General features: G+C 39.6%; 1 protein-coding gene across 3 annotated transcripts in view; it reads right to left on the reverse strand.

Annotated features, from left to right (window-relative positions):
* Positions 1-1,949: 1,949 nt before the first annotated feature.
* The window catches only part of ttyh2l (tweety homolog 2, like), a 62,819-nt gene continuing 50,764 nt past the window's right edge, over positions 1,950-14,004 (reverse strand). Inside the window, exons 8-15 of one of the 3 annotated variants that reach the window (XM_067423649.1) lie at positions 12,148-12,203; positions 11,466-11,558; positions 11,268-11,360; positions 8,397-8,539; positions 8,147-8,323; positions 7,975-8,053; positions 5,619-5,643; positions 1,950-3,132 (exon numbers count right to left, since the gene is read on the reverse strand). In XM_067423649.1, coding sequence (XP_067279750.1) covers positions 3,092-3,132; positions 5,619-5,643; positions 7,975-8,053; positions 8,147-8,323; positions 8,397-8,539; positions 11,268-11,360; positions 11,466-11,558; positions 12,148-12,203 — 707 coding nt within the window. In that variant the 3' untranslated portion in view covers positions 1,950-3,091. The remainder of the gene's footprint in view (positions 3,133-5,618; positions 5,644-7,974; positions 8,054-8,146; positions 8,324-8,396; positions 8,540-11,267; positions 11,361-11,465; positions 11,559-12,147; positions 12,204-14,004) is intronic. The other 2 variants (XM_067423657.1, XM_067423642.1) reach the window with 2 other exon arrangements.

A 14,004-nucleotide genomic window follows, 5' to 3' on the forward strand; every position in this document is an offset into this window, starting at 1 on the left:
AATGTTAGCTTTCAGATAAATCTCTTTTACTGGTTTACTGCTTTGTCTGCCATCCCTTGTTCAATTATTCAACTAAACTGTTAAATTAAAAATTTAAATAGAATAGATCATTTAGTATTTTACTTTAATGACACTTAAAATACAATAACAATTTATACATGAATTTACCTGTAATGTAAACATTCTGTAAAAGTTTAAACAAACAACAAACACACACACACACACACACACACACACACACACACACACACACACACACACACACACACAGGAAAACTGTTCTGTGGTCAGACAAATCAAAATTTGAAGTTCTTTTTGGAAAACTGGGATGCCGTGTTATCTGGACTAAAGAGGACAAGGACAACCCAAGTTGTTATCAGCGCTCAGTTCAGAAGCAGCATCTCTGATGGTACGGGGTGGCATGAGTGTGTGTGGCATGGGCAGCTTACACATCTGGAAAGGCACCATCAATGCTGAAAGATATATCTAAGTTCTAGAACAACATATGCTCCCATCCAGACGTCATCTCTTTCAGGGAAGATCTTGCGTTTTCCAACATGACAATGCCAGACCACATACTGCATCAATTACAACATCGTGACGGAAGGATCAAGCCTGCAGTCCAGATCTTTCACTCATAGAAAACATTTGGTGCATCATAAAGAGGAAGATGCGACAAAGAAGACCTAAGACAGCTGAGCAACTAGAAGCCTGTATTAGACAAGAATGGGACAACATTCCTATTCCTAAACTTGAGCAACTTGTCTCCTCAGTCTCCAGACATTTGCAGACTGTTAGAAAAAGAAGAGGGGATGCCACACAGTGGTAAACATAGCCTTGTCCCAACTTTTTTGGGATGTGTTGATGCCATGAAATTTAAAATCAACTTAAAATGATACATTGTCTCAGTTTAAACATTTGATGTGTCATCTATGTTGTATTCTGAATGAAATTTGAAACTTACACAACATTGCATCCGGATTTTATTCACAGGTTGTACAGTTTCCCAACTTTTTTGGAATTGGGTTTGTATATAAATAATGCTTAATCAACTGAATTAAATCAATGAAACACACACACACACACACACACACACACACACACACACACACACACACACACACACACACACACACACACACCACATATATATGGTCAAGCATAACATAATGACCTAATATTGTGTTGGTCCCTCTTTTGCTGCCAAAACAGCCCTGACCCGTCAAGGCATGGACTCCACTAAACCCCTGAAGGTGTGCTGTGGTGTATCTGGCAGCAAGATGTTAGTTAAGTTGCGATGTGGAGCTTCCATGTATCGGATTAGTTTGTTCAGGACATCCCACAGATGCTCGAGTGGATTGAGATCTGGGGAATTTGGAGCCCAAGTCAACACCTCAAACTCGTTGTTGTGCTCCTCAAACCATTCCTGAACCATTTTTGGTTTGTGGCAGGGTGCATTTTCTTACCAAAGACTTTACACGAAAGGGTGTACATGGTCTGAAATGTAGGTGGTATGTGTCATTGTAACTTCTTGAGTAATCTGACCTACAGTTTTGATCGGACCGCACGGGCCAGCCTTCGCTCCCCTCGTGCATCAATGAGCCTTGGCCGCCCGTGACCCTGTGGCCGGTTCTCCACTGTTCCTTCTTTTGATAGATACTGACCACTGCAGACCGGGAACACCCCACAAGAGCTGCAGTTTTGGAGATGATCTGACCCAGTCGTCTAGTCATCACAATTTGACCTTTGTCAAACTCGCTCAAATCCTTACGCTTGCCCTGTTTCCTGCTTCTAACACCTCAACTTTGAGGACAAAATGTTCACTTGTTGCCTAATATATCCCACCCACTAACAGGCGCTGTGATAAAGAGAGATAGCATGGACTGAGAATAATAAAGCATAACTTTTAATTAAAAAAAATATTTATTGAATTAAATGTCACAAAAACACATTACATGAACAATAAAAAAAAATGTAGACAATAAAGACAATATAGTAGTAGAATTCAACATTTATCATCTAATCATTTTTTTTTTTAATTTTCATTCATTGGGATCATAAACAACTGTCTGTATAAACAGCAGTACAGTGAGCTTCATTTCTTTAGAAATGGCCATATCCATACAGTACATCAGTAGAAACACAACTAAAATGCTTAACCTAGAAAAATAGGCTTCTTAGTTTTATCTAGTTTGAGTACACAAGCATAACGGCAAAGAGACTTTACGAAGCTTGAACCAAACAAACATCTAGTCTGTCAGTGATTTCCATATCCAAATTGTTCTTCCCATATCTACTGTAGCAGAAAATGATTAATATTTATCTTTGTTCTGTGCTGTGAGCCTCGTGAATTTTGTCTGGCATGAATAGCAGACCTATTTGACAACTAGAATACAGATATTTATGAGGCGAAATCACATGATCACAGCGCAGAACTGTATTTACATAGAAGAGGCACCAAACAAAACCCCTTTTCCTCATGCGGAATATATTCATTACGGAAGACCATTTAGTCTGTCAGATCGCAGAAGGCCAACCAAATGGATCATTTCTCTCAGGCTACATCAGTACAAAAGTCAGAGAAATATTCATTTAAGGCTCATTATGGAGCTCAAGGCTTTTGTGTGGTAAAACGCAGTCGTTATTTTTTCTTTTGAAGTGACGTGACATGATTAATTCTAGCTATTAATTGCCATTTTGCATAATCTAAACTGAAGTATTATTATTCAAAGACATTTATTTTTTCTGATCCAGTCCATTGCTATCACAGAAAACCATTTGATCAATGATCTGACGAGCCCCTGAGGAGAATAAGCGAATATTTACACGTGATCAGAGCTCACCCATAAACCTCTGAAGTATCCTCTGCCAGATGAGAAGTGAAGGCTACTTTAACCGTCTGGATGGCATGCAGTCTTTGAGAACTCCCTTTCAGTATTTGTGCTTTACCATCCACATGCGTCCTTTGAGATGATTCGAAGACGATGATGGGTGATTTGAATCTTCATCTCACGCCGCCACTGACTCCTTTGGGACGAGGACCCGGACAACCTACTCCTGAAAGTCTGTCCCGAAGTGTCTGATTTGGGCGTCAGTCATAGACAGGTAGGTGGTCCTCATGCTGGGTGAATACTGCGGTTGATAAAGAAACAGGGAGAGAAACGTGGTATTCGACATTTGATAATGGCGTGTGTGAAAACCCTCAAGCCTTGTTCACTCAACCATAAAGTGATCTGCTGTGAGAAAAAAACTTCAGTTTTCAATGAGTTGATGCTTGGTGTAAAATTAGCTAAAGCAAACTACTTGTCATGTGGAGGGGGCGTGTCCAGTGTCTTTATGCAAATGAGCAATGACCTATAGAAGTGAAGACTCGCTGTGTTCATTCACTATTTCGTACAAGTGAAGTCAGACACTGAGGGTTCTTTTTTAACGGTCTGAAGCATATGGTGCAGGTGCCCAGATCCACTTTTGCTAGTTTAACGATTGAAAAAACAGTGGTGGAAAAAAAAGCATGGTCCAAAAGGGTTGTACTTAGTCTCTTAATGAGTCATGGGTGTGTTTTGGGCGTAACGTGCAATAAACCAATCTCATCTCCCATTCCCTTTAAAAGCCAGTTGTGCTTAGCCTAGAAATCTAGACGCCCCCTAGCGGCAGCAAATCTAATCTGCCGCGAGTGTCGTCTAGCAACTCTCAATACCCTTCAGAGCTGTATTCGCCAAACTCTGGTCGGGCCAATCACATCGTATATAGAGTCGGTGGGCGGGGCAAATAATGACGACGGCCGAGTTGCGTTTGCGTGCTTCTAGTAAACACAGAAACTGGAGAACGGCGGTCTTTCGAATCAGCTTTGACCGCGACTCTGGAAGACTTGAAGCTAAGCTTTCCTCTGAGAAAAGAACAAAGAGCGGCACTGAAGTCATTCTTAAAAAGGGAAGATGTGTTCTGAGTTTTGCTGACCGGATACGGCGAAAGTTTAATCTGTCAACGAGCTCTGCTTCACCTTCGTTGCTCTGGTTGGTGTAGCGCTATCCTATCGCGTGCAGAGGGAGTTTGAAAGACAACCGTTTATCTGCCCCTCGGATTGAGCCCTGTCAATGGTGAGTTTCCAGACCAAACATCTTGATGTGGGTCTGGCTTGCCAGGCTAAGTTGCGCTTGCACCATAGCGGATTTGTTATTTACATGTAACAAATAAATTGACTTTAGACCAGTTTTTGTTTGGTCAGTGGCGCAGTCATTTTCAGTTGTCTCAAAATAGCAACACGCCAACAATGCACCAGAACACACCTCATTTTCAGACCAGCACGCTCATGGGTACATAGATGGACCCAAATGCATTTACTTAAACAGCTGGACATGAAAATGATAACTGCTTGAACTAGGAAAAAACACTTGCGTCATGCCTGGCATTGCGTTGCGCCAGGTGCATGATAGGGCCCTGAGTGTGGCGGAAGGGCTGCCTTTTTTTACTTTGTTGCTGTTTAATAATAATTTGAAACTTGGCAAACTGGCAGCTCCATTAGCAATGCAAAGATTTATCTTGAACTCTGCCATGGAAACTAACATGCTTAAACCGTAATTAAACATCTTGATAATCAATTAAAAATAAATTTGCACCTGTACCCACATTGGATCAGCAGTTTGGTAAATGGATGGATGATTCAGAAGTGGGCACCATCTGCACCAGACGCTGGAATTTATTAAATCATGCGACTCTCACAGTGCATTATGGGTATTCTTTATCTGTTGAGCGTACATTGGTTGTACACTCGTTACTGTGGCACATTATGTGACTAAATGAGTGCACTCAGTAATACTCGGACACTCAGTTACACTCAACAAAACACTTCGGACACCACTATCAATGGCCCTTCCCTCAAATAGGGCCCTATTTAAGGCTATGGGGGGATTTCGTATGCACCCTTTGACTGATCTGTAATAACTGATCTATATATATATACTGTATATATATTCAGAATTCAGACACCTTCAGCATTTCCTCACATTATCAGTTTATTCGCTATAGTTTAGAAAATGGTGATAAAATATGACAAGGACTCAGAGTTAATCTGCGTCAGACCAAATTCATTTTGATAATGTCAGATAATTTTGACAGAAAGGTATGTAATGGATTACAATCAACCTGTCAGCTGTTAAATTTATGAACACAATTAGATAATACCAATTCAGATCAACCGATGACCGAGCAATGCTTCATTTTGTTGGTGTAAAAAGCCATATTAGCAATTAAAGGAAAAACACTTCAGCAAAACATGGTCTGGTCAGGTCAAAGTGTCTGAATAATGTCGGCCCCAAAGTGTTATCAATTTTACTGGTAGTATTTTAAAGGAAGAATAAAATCACTTTATGTGTGAACAGGCCTTCAGGTGATGTATTAGTGCGGGAAAAGAGCGGAGTGGGAAACATACTGATGAACATCAGGGATAAAACAGCAAAAGACAACACCCGCAAAAACTGCTCAGTGCTTTTAAGTTTACTAGGGACGCACAGAATGTTTATGGATTAGGTGAAGGAAATAAGGACAAACGCTTGTTGAAGGAAGGAAGAAGCGTGTGTGTGTGTGTGTGTGTGGTGGTGGGGGGGGGGGGGGTGACTTACTGTTTCTAAATGTCTGGGGATATAACTTCAAATGTGATAAAAAGACAGGAAAAGAACTCAATTAGCTGTAACATATCTTTGTGTGAATACAGCGTCTTGACAGTTTCAAATGAAGTCGGGAATCGGTTCATTAGACAGAAGACTGTCCTGTGATGAGTTTTATGCCTTTTGCAATGCATCAACCAACACGACTCAGAAGATGATCCTCTCAATTCCACCCCGTCACTTATGATTCATCTTAGACCTCACCATCTGCACGAGCCTGATGGACAATCCTGGCTTCGAATTAAATCAAAGCAGGACTGTTTTAATCCATTTTCATTCATAATTCAGTATTAACAATGAATAGTAATTTCTCCTTATTATATCTGCATGGATACTCCACTAAAAAAGGAAACATTAGGGGGCAGTAATGCTCCATATCTCCTTTCAGCTTCTCATAATCTTGTGCTCTACAATCACACAAAGCCACTTTTAACACAGGCTACATGAGTACCAGAAACATTACCATTTCATTCATGCCCAAACATTTGCTATCTTTAGGAATTATTGTGAGTACACACTAGCGTTCAAAGATATGGGGTCGGTACGATTTTTTTACTGTAGGCTACAGTAATATAATAGATTTGAAATATTGTTAACATTTTAATCTGTTAAAACTATTACTCCAATCTTCACATAATCTTTTGAAGTTAAATTACCTTAGTGTTCATCTTGTGAATGCGTTTGTATACAGATAGATAGATAGATAGATAGATAGATAGATAGATAGATAGATAGATAGATAGATAGATAGATAGATAGATAGATAGATAGATAGATAGATAGATAGATAGATAGATAGATAATTATTATAATTTGAAATGTTACTGAACCTAAAAAGTTTTGAACAGCTGTAGCATATAAGCGATAAAGAAATAAAATAATTTGAAATAGTGCTAAAAATCAACCAGTACCTCAAGATATGATGCATATCATGACATATCACAATATAAAAAACTTGTGGGACACGTCATAGAGTTGAACATGACCAGTTTGTGTTTACACTTATTTAGGGTGTGTTCACATTTGTGGTTCTCTTGGATCCTTTGGTTCAGAACAAAACAAGAAAATTATACATTTAGTCCAAAACAACAACAGCATTAACTGCTTTTATGGTGTGCAGATCTGCAGACGCGGTTTTGGTGCCTGTACCGAACTGGGAATGCAACATCACGACTATAACGAGAAAAACATAGGTATGAGTGAGCATTCTGACCTTTTTGAGGTCACATCTTGTGAAAATATGTCCTGTTTTTGTCTGTTTACATGTTTTTTGAGCCGTGACATGTTCATATTAAATTCGAGTGTGTTTGGAAGCGGACAGAGACCCATCTCTTCACAGTCTCGGTCTGCTTGTTTGGGGCGCACCAGGGTTCAGATGCCATCGTTCACATTTAATCAAATGAACCGCACTGACAGAGCAATCACACCAGGGTTCGTTTCAATCCAACCAAACATGCCAAGTGTGAACACACCCTTAAATGACCTACTTCTTGTGTAATATAAATAGAAAAGAAATATAGAAATAAATTATATACGGTAATACTATTATACGTGTCCTTGTTACACGTTACCTGTAGTTATTATAGTAATTACTATAAACTGTGCATAATTACATGCAACTAACCCTCAGACAAACCTTATCCTAATCCTATAGTAAATACATGTAGTTAATTATTATTACTCAGTACACTGTAAAAAAAATGTTGGTTTAACTTAAAAAAGTAAGTAACCTGGTTGCCTTAAAAATTTTAATTTATTGAAATTAAAAATTTGAGTTGATACAATGAAGGAAATTGCTTTAATAAATAGAAACTCAAAATATTATTGTATCTGAACCACATAAAACATTTGATAAATCATGAAAATAGCACAATTTGGCATGTTTCGCTGCGTCATCACAAATAAAACACACACAATTACCCAATATGCTTACAAAATCTTTTAATAATATTTGAATAAAGGTTGTCCATTTTTTTAAAAATGTTTATTGTATTAACTCAAGTATTTGATTTAAATAAACTCAAAATTAAGGCAACCAGGTTACTTATTTTTTAAATATTTGTGTACTTAAATGTATGATTACAGTGTAACATGGACACCTTAACATAAAGTGTAACCGAATATACTGTAACAATAAATTAGTAATACTACAAAAGTTACTACAGAAACATAATTGTAATATATTGATATACTGGATCAGCAGATCCCTAATTTTTCACAAGAAAACATGTTGATAGTTGGTGAAATTCTTAGAACATACAATGATTGAGTAAAACGCTGTCAGTAAATTGAAGATTAAAAATCAAAATACCGATGGTGGTGGTGAACCGCTCCCAATCAATGGGACGTTTTCATAGCGAGGATTTCTTTCAAACAGCATGGACTGGTTCCTGCCGGGGAAGAGGAAAGATAAGTGGGTCAGCATGAGAGAAAACAACAGTTCTTTCTCTCTCTGTTGCTCACACACACACACACACACTCACATGTACTCTGGTGTGCTGGATGCGGCCTGCAGCGGCGGTTGAATGCTCGTCTGGCTGCCCATGCTGCTGCTGTAGCTGCAGAAACTGTGAACTTGAGCTCGGCCGGGGTTATACGCATTGATGCGTCTCGTTGGGTTGAAGGGGTCCTCCTCATCAATATCATCATAATCCCTATCCCTGAGGACAACCAACGACACGTCAGCTAAACTGATCGACGCCACGCACGGCAGTGATGCAACAGGAGTGGTACCTGATGGCGATGAGGGTCCAGGCACGTGGGACGGCACACAGAAGGGCACAGAAGGCACAGGCTGCCAGCAGAGAGAACAGGCACAGATACAGGAGACCCTCCACACCGTCATAGCAAACACCCAGCAGAGCCTCCAGATAGTCCTGCACAACCACAATGCTGTTAGACCAACATGAGACTATTCATTTGATTTTAAGGCAAGACACCAAGGTGCTAAGGTAGAAAAGGTCAACTAATAGATACACTATATTGCCAAAAGTTTTGGGACGCCTGCCTTTACAAAGTGTACATGAACTTTAACGGCATCCCATTCTTAGTCCGTAGGGTTTAATGTGGAGTTGTCCAACCCTCTGCAGCTATAAGAGCTTCAGCTCTTCAGGGAAGGCTTTCCTCAAGGTTTAGGAGTGTGTTTATGGGAATTTTTGACCATTCTTCTAGAAGCGCGTTTGTGAGGTCAGACACTGATGTTGGACGAGAAGGCCTGACTCTCAGTCTCCGCTCTAATTCATCCCAAAGGTGATCTATCGAGTTGAGCTCAGGACTCTGTGCAGGCCAGTCAAGTTCCTCCACACCAAACTCACTCATCCATGTCTTTATGGACCGACACTTTGTGCACTGGTGTAGCCTAGAAATCTAGACGCACCCTAGCGGCAGCAAATTTAATTTGCCCGCAAGTGTCGTCTAGGAACTCTCAATACCCTTCTGAGCTGTGTTCCTCAAAATCTGGACGGCCCAATCACGTCGTGTATAGAGTCGGCGGGCGGGGCCATAATGACGACGGCCGAGTTGCGTTTGTGTGCTTCTAGTAAACACAGAAACTGGCGAACGGCGGTCTTTCGAATCAGCTTTGACCGCAACTCTGGAAGACTTGGAGTTAAGCTTTTCTCTGAGAAAAGAACAAAGAACGCCACTGAAGTCATTCTTAAAAAGGGAAGATGTGTTCAGAGTTTTGCTGACCGGATACGGCGAATGTTTAAATCAGTCAACAAGCTCTGCTTCACCTTCGTTGCTCTGATTGGTGTAGCGCTATCCTATCGCATGCAGAGGGAGTTTGAAAGACAACCGTTTATCCCGCCCCTTGGATTGAGCCCTGTCTATGGTGAGTTTCTAGACCAAACATCTTGATGTGGGTCTGGCTTGTCAGGCTAGCACTGGTGCACAGTCATGTTGGAACAGGAAGGGGCCGTCCCCAAACTGTTCACACAAAATTGGGAGCATGAAATTGTCTTGGTACCCTGAAGTATTAAGATTTTCTTTCACTGGAACTTAGGGGCCAAGCCCAACCCCTGAAAAACAACCCCACACCAGACAGACTGCCAGACAGAAAAGCAATCTGAAGGCTATTGAAAGCTATTGACTCTGCAGAAAGCTACTTGATAGAAAGTTGTCGACTTCTGCGCACTGTGTGCCTCAACATCCGCTGACCCCACTCTGTGATTTTACATGGCCTACCACTTCGTGGCTGAGTTGCTGTTGTTCCCAGTTGCTTCCACTTTGCTATAACACCACTAACAGTTGACCGTAGAATATTTAGTAGTGTGGGAATTTCAGGAATGGACCAAATTGCACAGATTGACACCTATCACATTACTGACCTGAATTCATTGAGCTCCTGAGAGCGACCCATTCTTTCACAAATGTTTGTAGAAGCCTCTGCACGCCTAGTGCTTGATTTTATACACCTGTGGCCATGGAAGTGATTGGAACACCTGAGTTCAGTCATTTGGAGGGGTGTCCCAATACTTTTGGCAATATAGTTTATCACCATAGCTTTCCAGTTGATTGATTACATAAAGAATTGCAAGGAATGCTTGTATTGCAAGTTTTCAGAAAATGTGTTATGTTTAAATATGCAAATTGGGCATGATCTAATTAAATATGCACTAATTTGCATACATTCCCAGAACAGAAATCTGAACATTGGATAAAGCCAGGTTTCATTGTGTTGATGAGTTAGTGTCAAAGGTTTTTACAGAGGGGATTTGGAATCTCATTTTCAACATGTTTTTATGAATAAAATCAGGCAAATGATATATGAACAACCCCCTTTGTAAAACTCTTCAGAATATATAGATAGGAATAAAACGACATTTCAGTGTAAGTGCTACTAAAGTGCAGAGTTCTGGTTTTGAGAAAACAGCTTTTAAAGATAAATTGTGGTTTATGTCTACTGATAAAAAAAATAAACACTTCAAAGTGTTTTTCTTTACATTAGGCTGAAAGATGGTTTGAAAAGCCTAACCAGTGCATGAAAAAAAAAAACATTTTTCTTATGATTTCTTAGTGGAAAAATACAAACTGCTCATTTTCTTACTAATATTTGTCTGTAAAATGAAAGAAAAAGAAATCAGAAAAATGCCAAGGTCATTATTTATTTCTTAAAACGTCAGATAATTGTACCTTTTTATGAAATGGTGCAACTCCCCAAAAACCTGATGTATAAATTTTAGTTTGTGATATTTGTAAAAGCCAAATGTTAAACAATAACATGTTTAAATGTTAAATAATAATAAGCATGTGTACACTGCATTCAAAGTGTAAGGGAAATATGCTTTGAAACAGTCAATAAATTATTGTTGGAAATACCATACAAGTAAAAAAACACACAAAACCAACATGAATACAAAGAGAACATTACAAACTTGACATATTTTGAAACTATAAATACCCCCCCCCCCCCACCACCATTTTTTTTTTACATATTATTTTTAATAAATGGACATTCTTATTTTTCATTTTGGCATTTTTTTTTGTTGTTGTTGTTTTTTGTTGGTTAAAATAATGTGGAAACTGGCTATAGGTAATAGTCTGGCTATTCCAGACTAAAAAACTGTTAAAATATAACTTTTTTTTAATAGAAGGATGACTCACTTTATGGAGACTACGGCAGTCCAGAGAGACTGTGAGCTGGTGCAAATTGAACTCAGAGGAGTTCAAAAGACGCTGAATTCCTAGAAGATCTTTCTGAAATGATTCATACATTGAGGAATGAATCATGTTTGAAGAGAAAGGAGGTACAGAATATGACGCAGAACTCTTTATTTGATCTATCTTTGACAGCACTCTCACCTCTGCAGTGGGAAACACAGCGAGAGAAATCTGCAGCAGACCCTGCACCTGTATCTGCATGGTGGTCAGAGATCTCTGGAAGGTGGTCAGAGACTGCAGTACAGAAACAAAAGCAAAACATGTGAGCTGAAGCAGTCCAACCACTGGCCTAAAGGATTACTAACACAGACATGCCATAGGTTATGGCTTCTGTTAATTCAACGTCTAGTAAAAGGCTATAAATCCCTACTGAGGATATGTATTTACATCTGGATTAACAGTTATTAAGGGTTTAAATTCGGTTAATGGTTACATCTGTCTTATATTTGCTTCATGACTTCCCCCTCAGAACGTTTACTGTAATAGATGATCATCCAAAACAGGAGCTTAACCAGCACAGAATAATGTCTAAATCAGTGGAAAGGCTTTCACAGGATTCCCACAGGCAACGTGGGAAAGCCAGACAAATCTAATTATCCCAAAACTACAGACAAAAGAGACCCTCTTTGATCAAAGTTTATTTTCATATCGCCTATTCATAATTTAATTAGCCACGCAGATTTTTTCTTACAGAAACATTATAATGGCTTTAACATGGGTATCTGCCTCAATTAGAGGTCAAATGAATCTGTAAGCTCCGTTAATTGCGTGTGCCAGGAGTTCAGGGAGGAATTGAACATTGACGTGCTGGGGAATCGTTTACCTGCTGGAACGGATTGGGAAGACTCTGGCTGCAGTACAGGTAATAGTGCACTATATCTGCGGGGGACACAGAAACAAAGTGAACGTTTAGGGTGTAAGAAGTTTATAAGATGGAAAGTGCAATTCTTGAAAAATACTCTAAGCATAGTACACAATAATTATAAGAATTTGCACAGTTTTTGTCAAACTGTGATCGGCTACAATGCTCATCACTGCAACCTTTTATTGCATGATATAAATATAATGTCATAGATTTAAATATAATGCTATAATAAAAGTTTTCGAAAATTGCACATTTCATATGCAACAATGCCAGCCAATCACAGCAGTAGCCCTTTACACTGAAGTCTCACAGAATGCTTAAATCAGATGCTAAAATAAGGGTAGGAAAAATGGCGTTTATTTCTAAATTATGACACATTTTTTTGCAGTACATGACCCCTTAAAATATCTTTAAGAGCCTGTCTAAAGATTGAGTGGTATATGTAGGATTTGCACTCCGTCTTTATTCATCTTTCTTGCACTCTCTAGTAAGTGCAGAATGTGGCTGAAATTTGTATAAATATAAATTTAAAGCTATAATGTGTGATATTTTCCCCCATCTAGCGGTGAAAAGGTATATGACCATCCAGTGAATATTAGATTCTGTTCCTCTCAATTGTGATTTCGTTTTAACTCCTAAGGTGCCCGATTTAGTCCAAGATTAAAGGGGGGGTGAAATGCTGTTTCATGCATACTGATCTTTTTACACTGTTAAAGACTTGGAATCCCATATTAAACATGGACAAAGTTTCAAAAGTTAAGGTGGACGTTTGATGGGAGTATTTCTTTGTCAAAAATACTACTTCCGGTTAGTCATAAGTTTCAGAAAGTTTTTTGAGATCATGCGTCCCCTTTGACGTTAATGGGGGCGGAATTTCCTTGTATGGGCCTTACGGACAATTCTACCGGAAGCGCGTGAGAGAGAGCGAGGGAGAGAGCGAAAGCAACAGGCTACGCCCATCAAAGCGCTGGCTTGTAGGATGCTGGACAGGTGATGTGCACATAACAATGTCACCAAAAAAGTGCGTTTTTGGTTGCCAGACCAAGACAGTCCTGCACAGATTCTCCAAAAACCCCGCGTTAAGGCAACAGTGGATGGAATTTGCTTTTCCGGATCAGCAACTGAGTTGCGCGAATGTTTATATCTGTTCGCTGCATTTCGGTGCCGACTGTTTCATAAACAAGGCCCAGCTCGACACAGGATTTTCCCAATCGCCTAATGCTGAAGGATGGAGCAGTCCCAACGTTAGAAGGGTGAGTGAGACTGCTTCAAATGTCTGTGTTTTTTTTAGTCCGCTTACTGTCTACACAAACCACGCGTAAACACACAAACACACGTGCACAACTGCACTTCCCACATGTACACCTTCAAAGACAAAAATACGACGATATAATTCAAGTATAAATATGTAAATAACACAAGCCGCTAAGCATATTATATAGTTAGTGTATAACTTGTACCACATAGAGACGTCCTGCTCTAGTCGTTTTTGCTGCTGCTCCTGTTCAACTGCAGCCTCTAGGTCTGATTCCGGATCATAGATGTATGGCTGTATCTGATTAAAAGCCATATTTTTATTTTGAATAAAGTTTTTTTTCCCGCTGTTGACACAGCTTTACGACGCACTCGACTCAACATAGCAGCAGCGAGCACACGTCATTATTTAGCTCCGCTCACACGACACGCCCCCACCCGCTCGGCTTTTTTCGGAAAGACTCGGAACAGCGCATCTTTCTTATATAATTATTAAAAAAATAAAGACTTTTCGGAGATATGCAGGATGCAATGCTACTCTATAGGTACTCAAGATTGACA

Source organism: Pseudorasbora parva, chromosome 2 (assembly GCF_024679245.1).
Source record: "Pseudorasbora parva isolate DD20220531a chromosome 2, ASM2467924v1, whole genome shotgun sequence".
In the NCBI taxonomy this organism is placed as follows: Eukaryota; Metazoa; Chordata; class Actinopteri; order Cypriniformes; family Gobionidae; genus Pseudorasbora; species Pseudorasbora parva.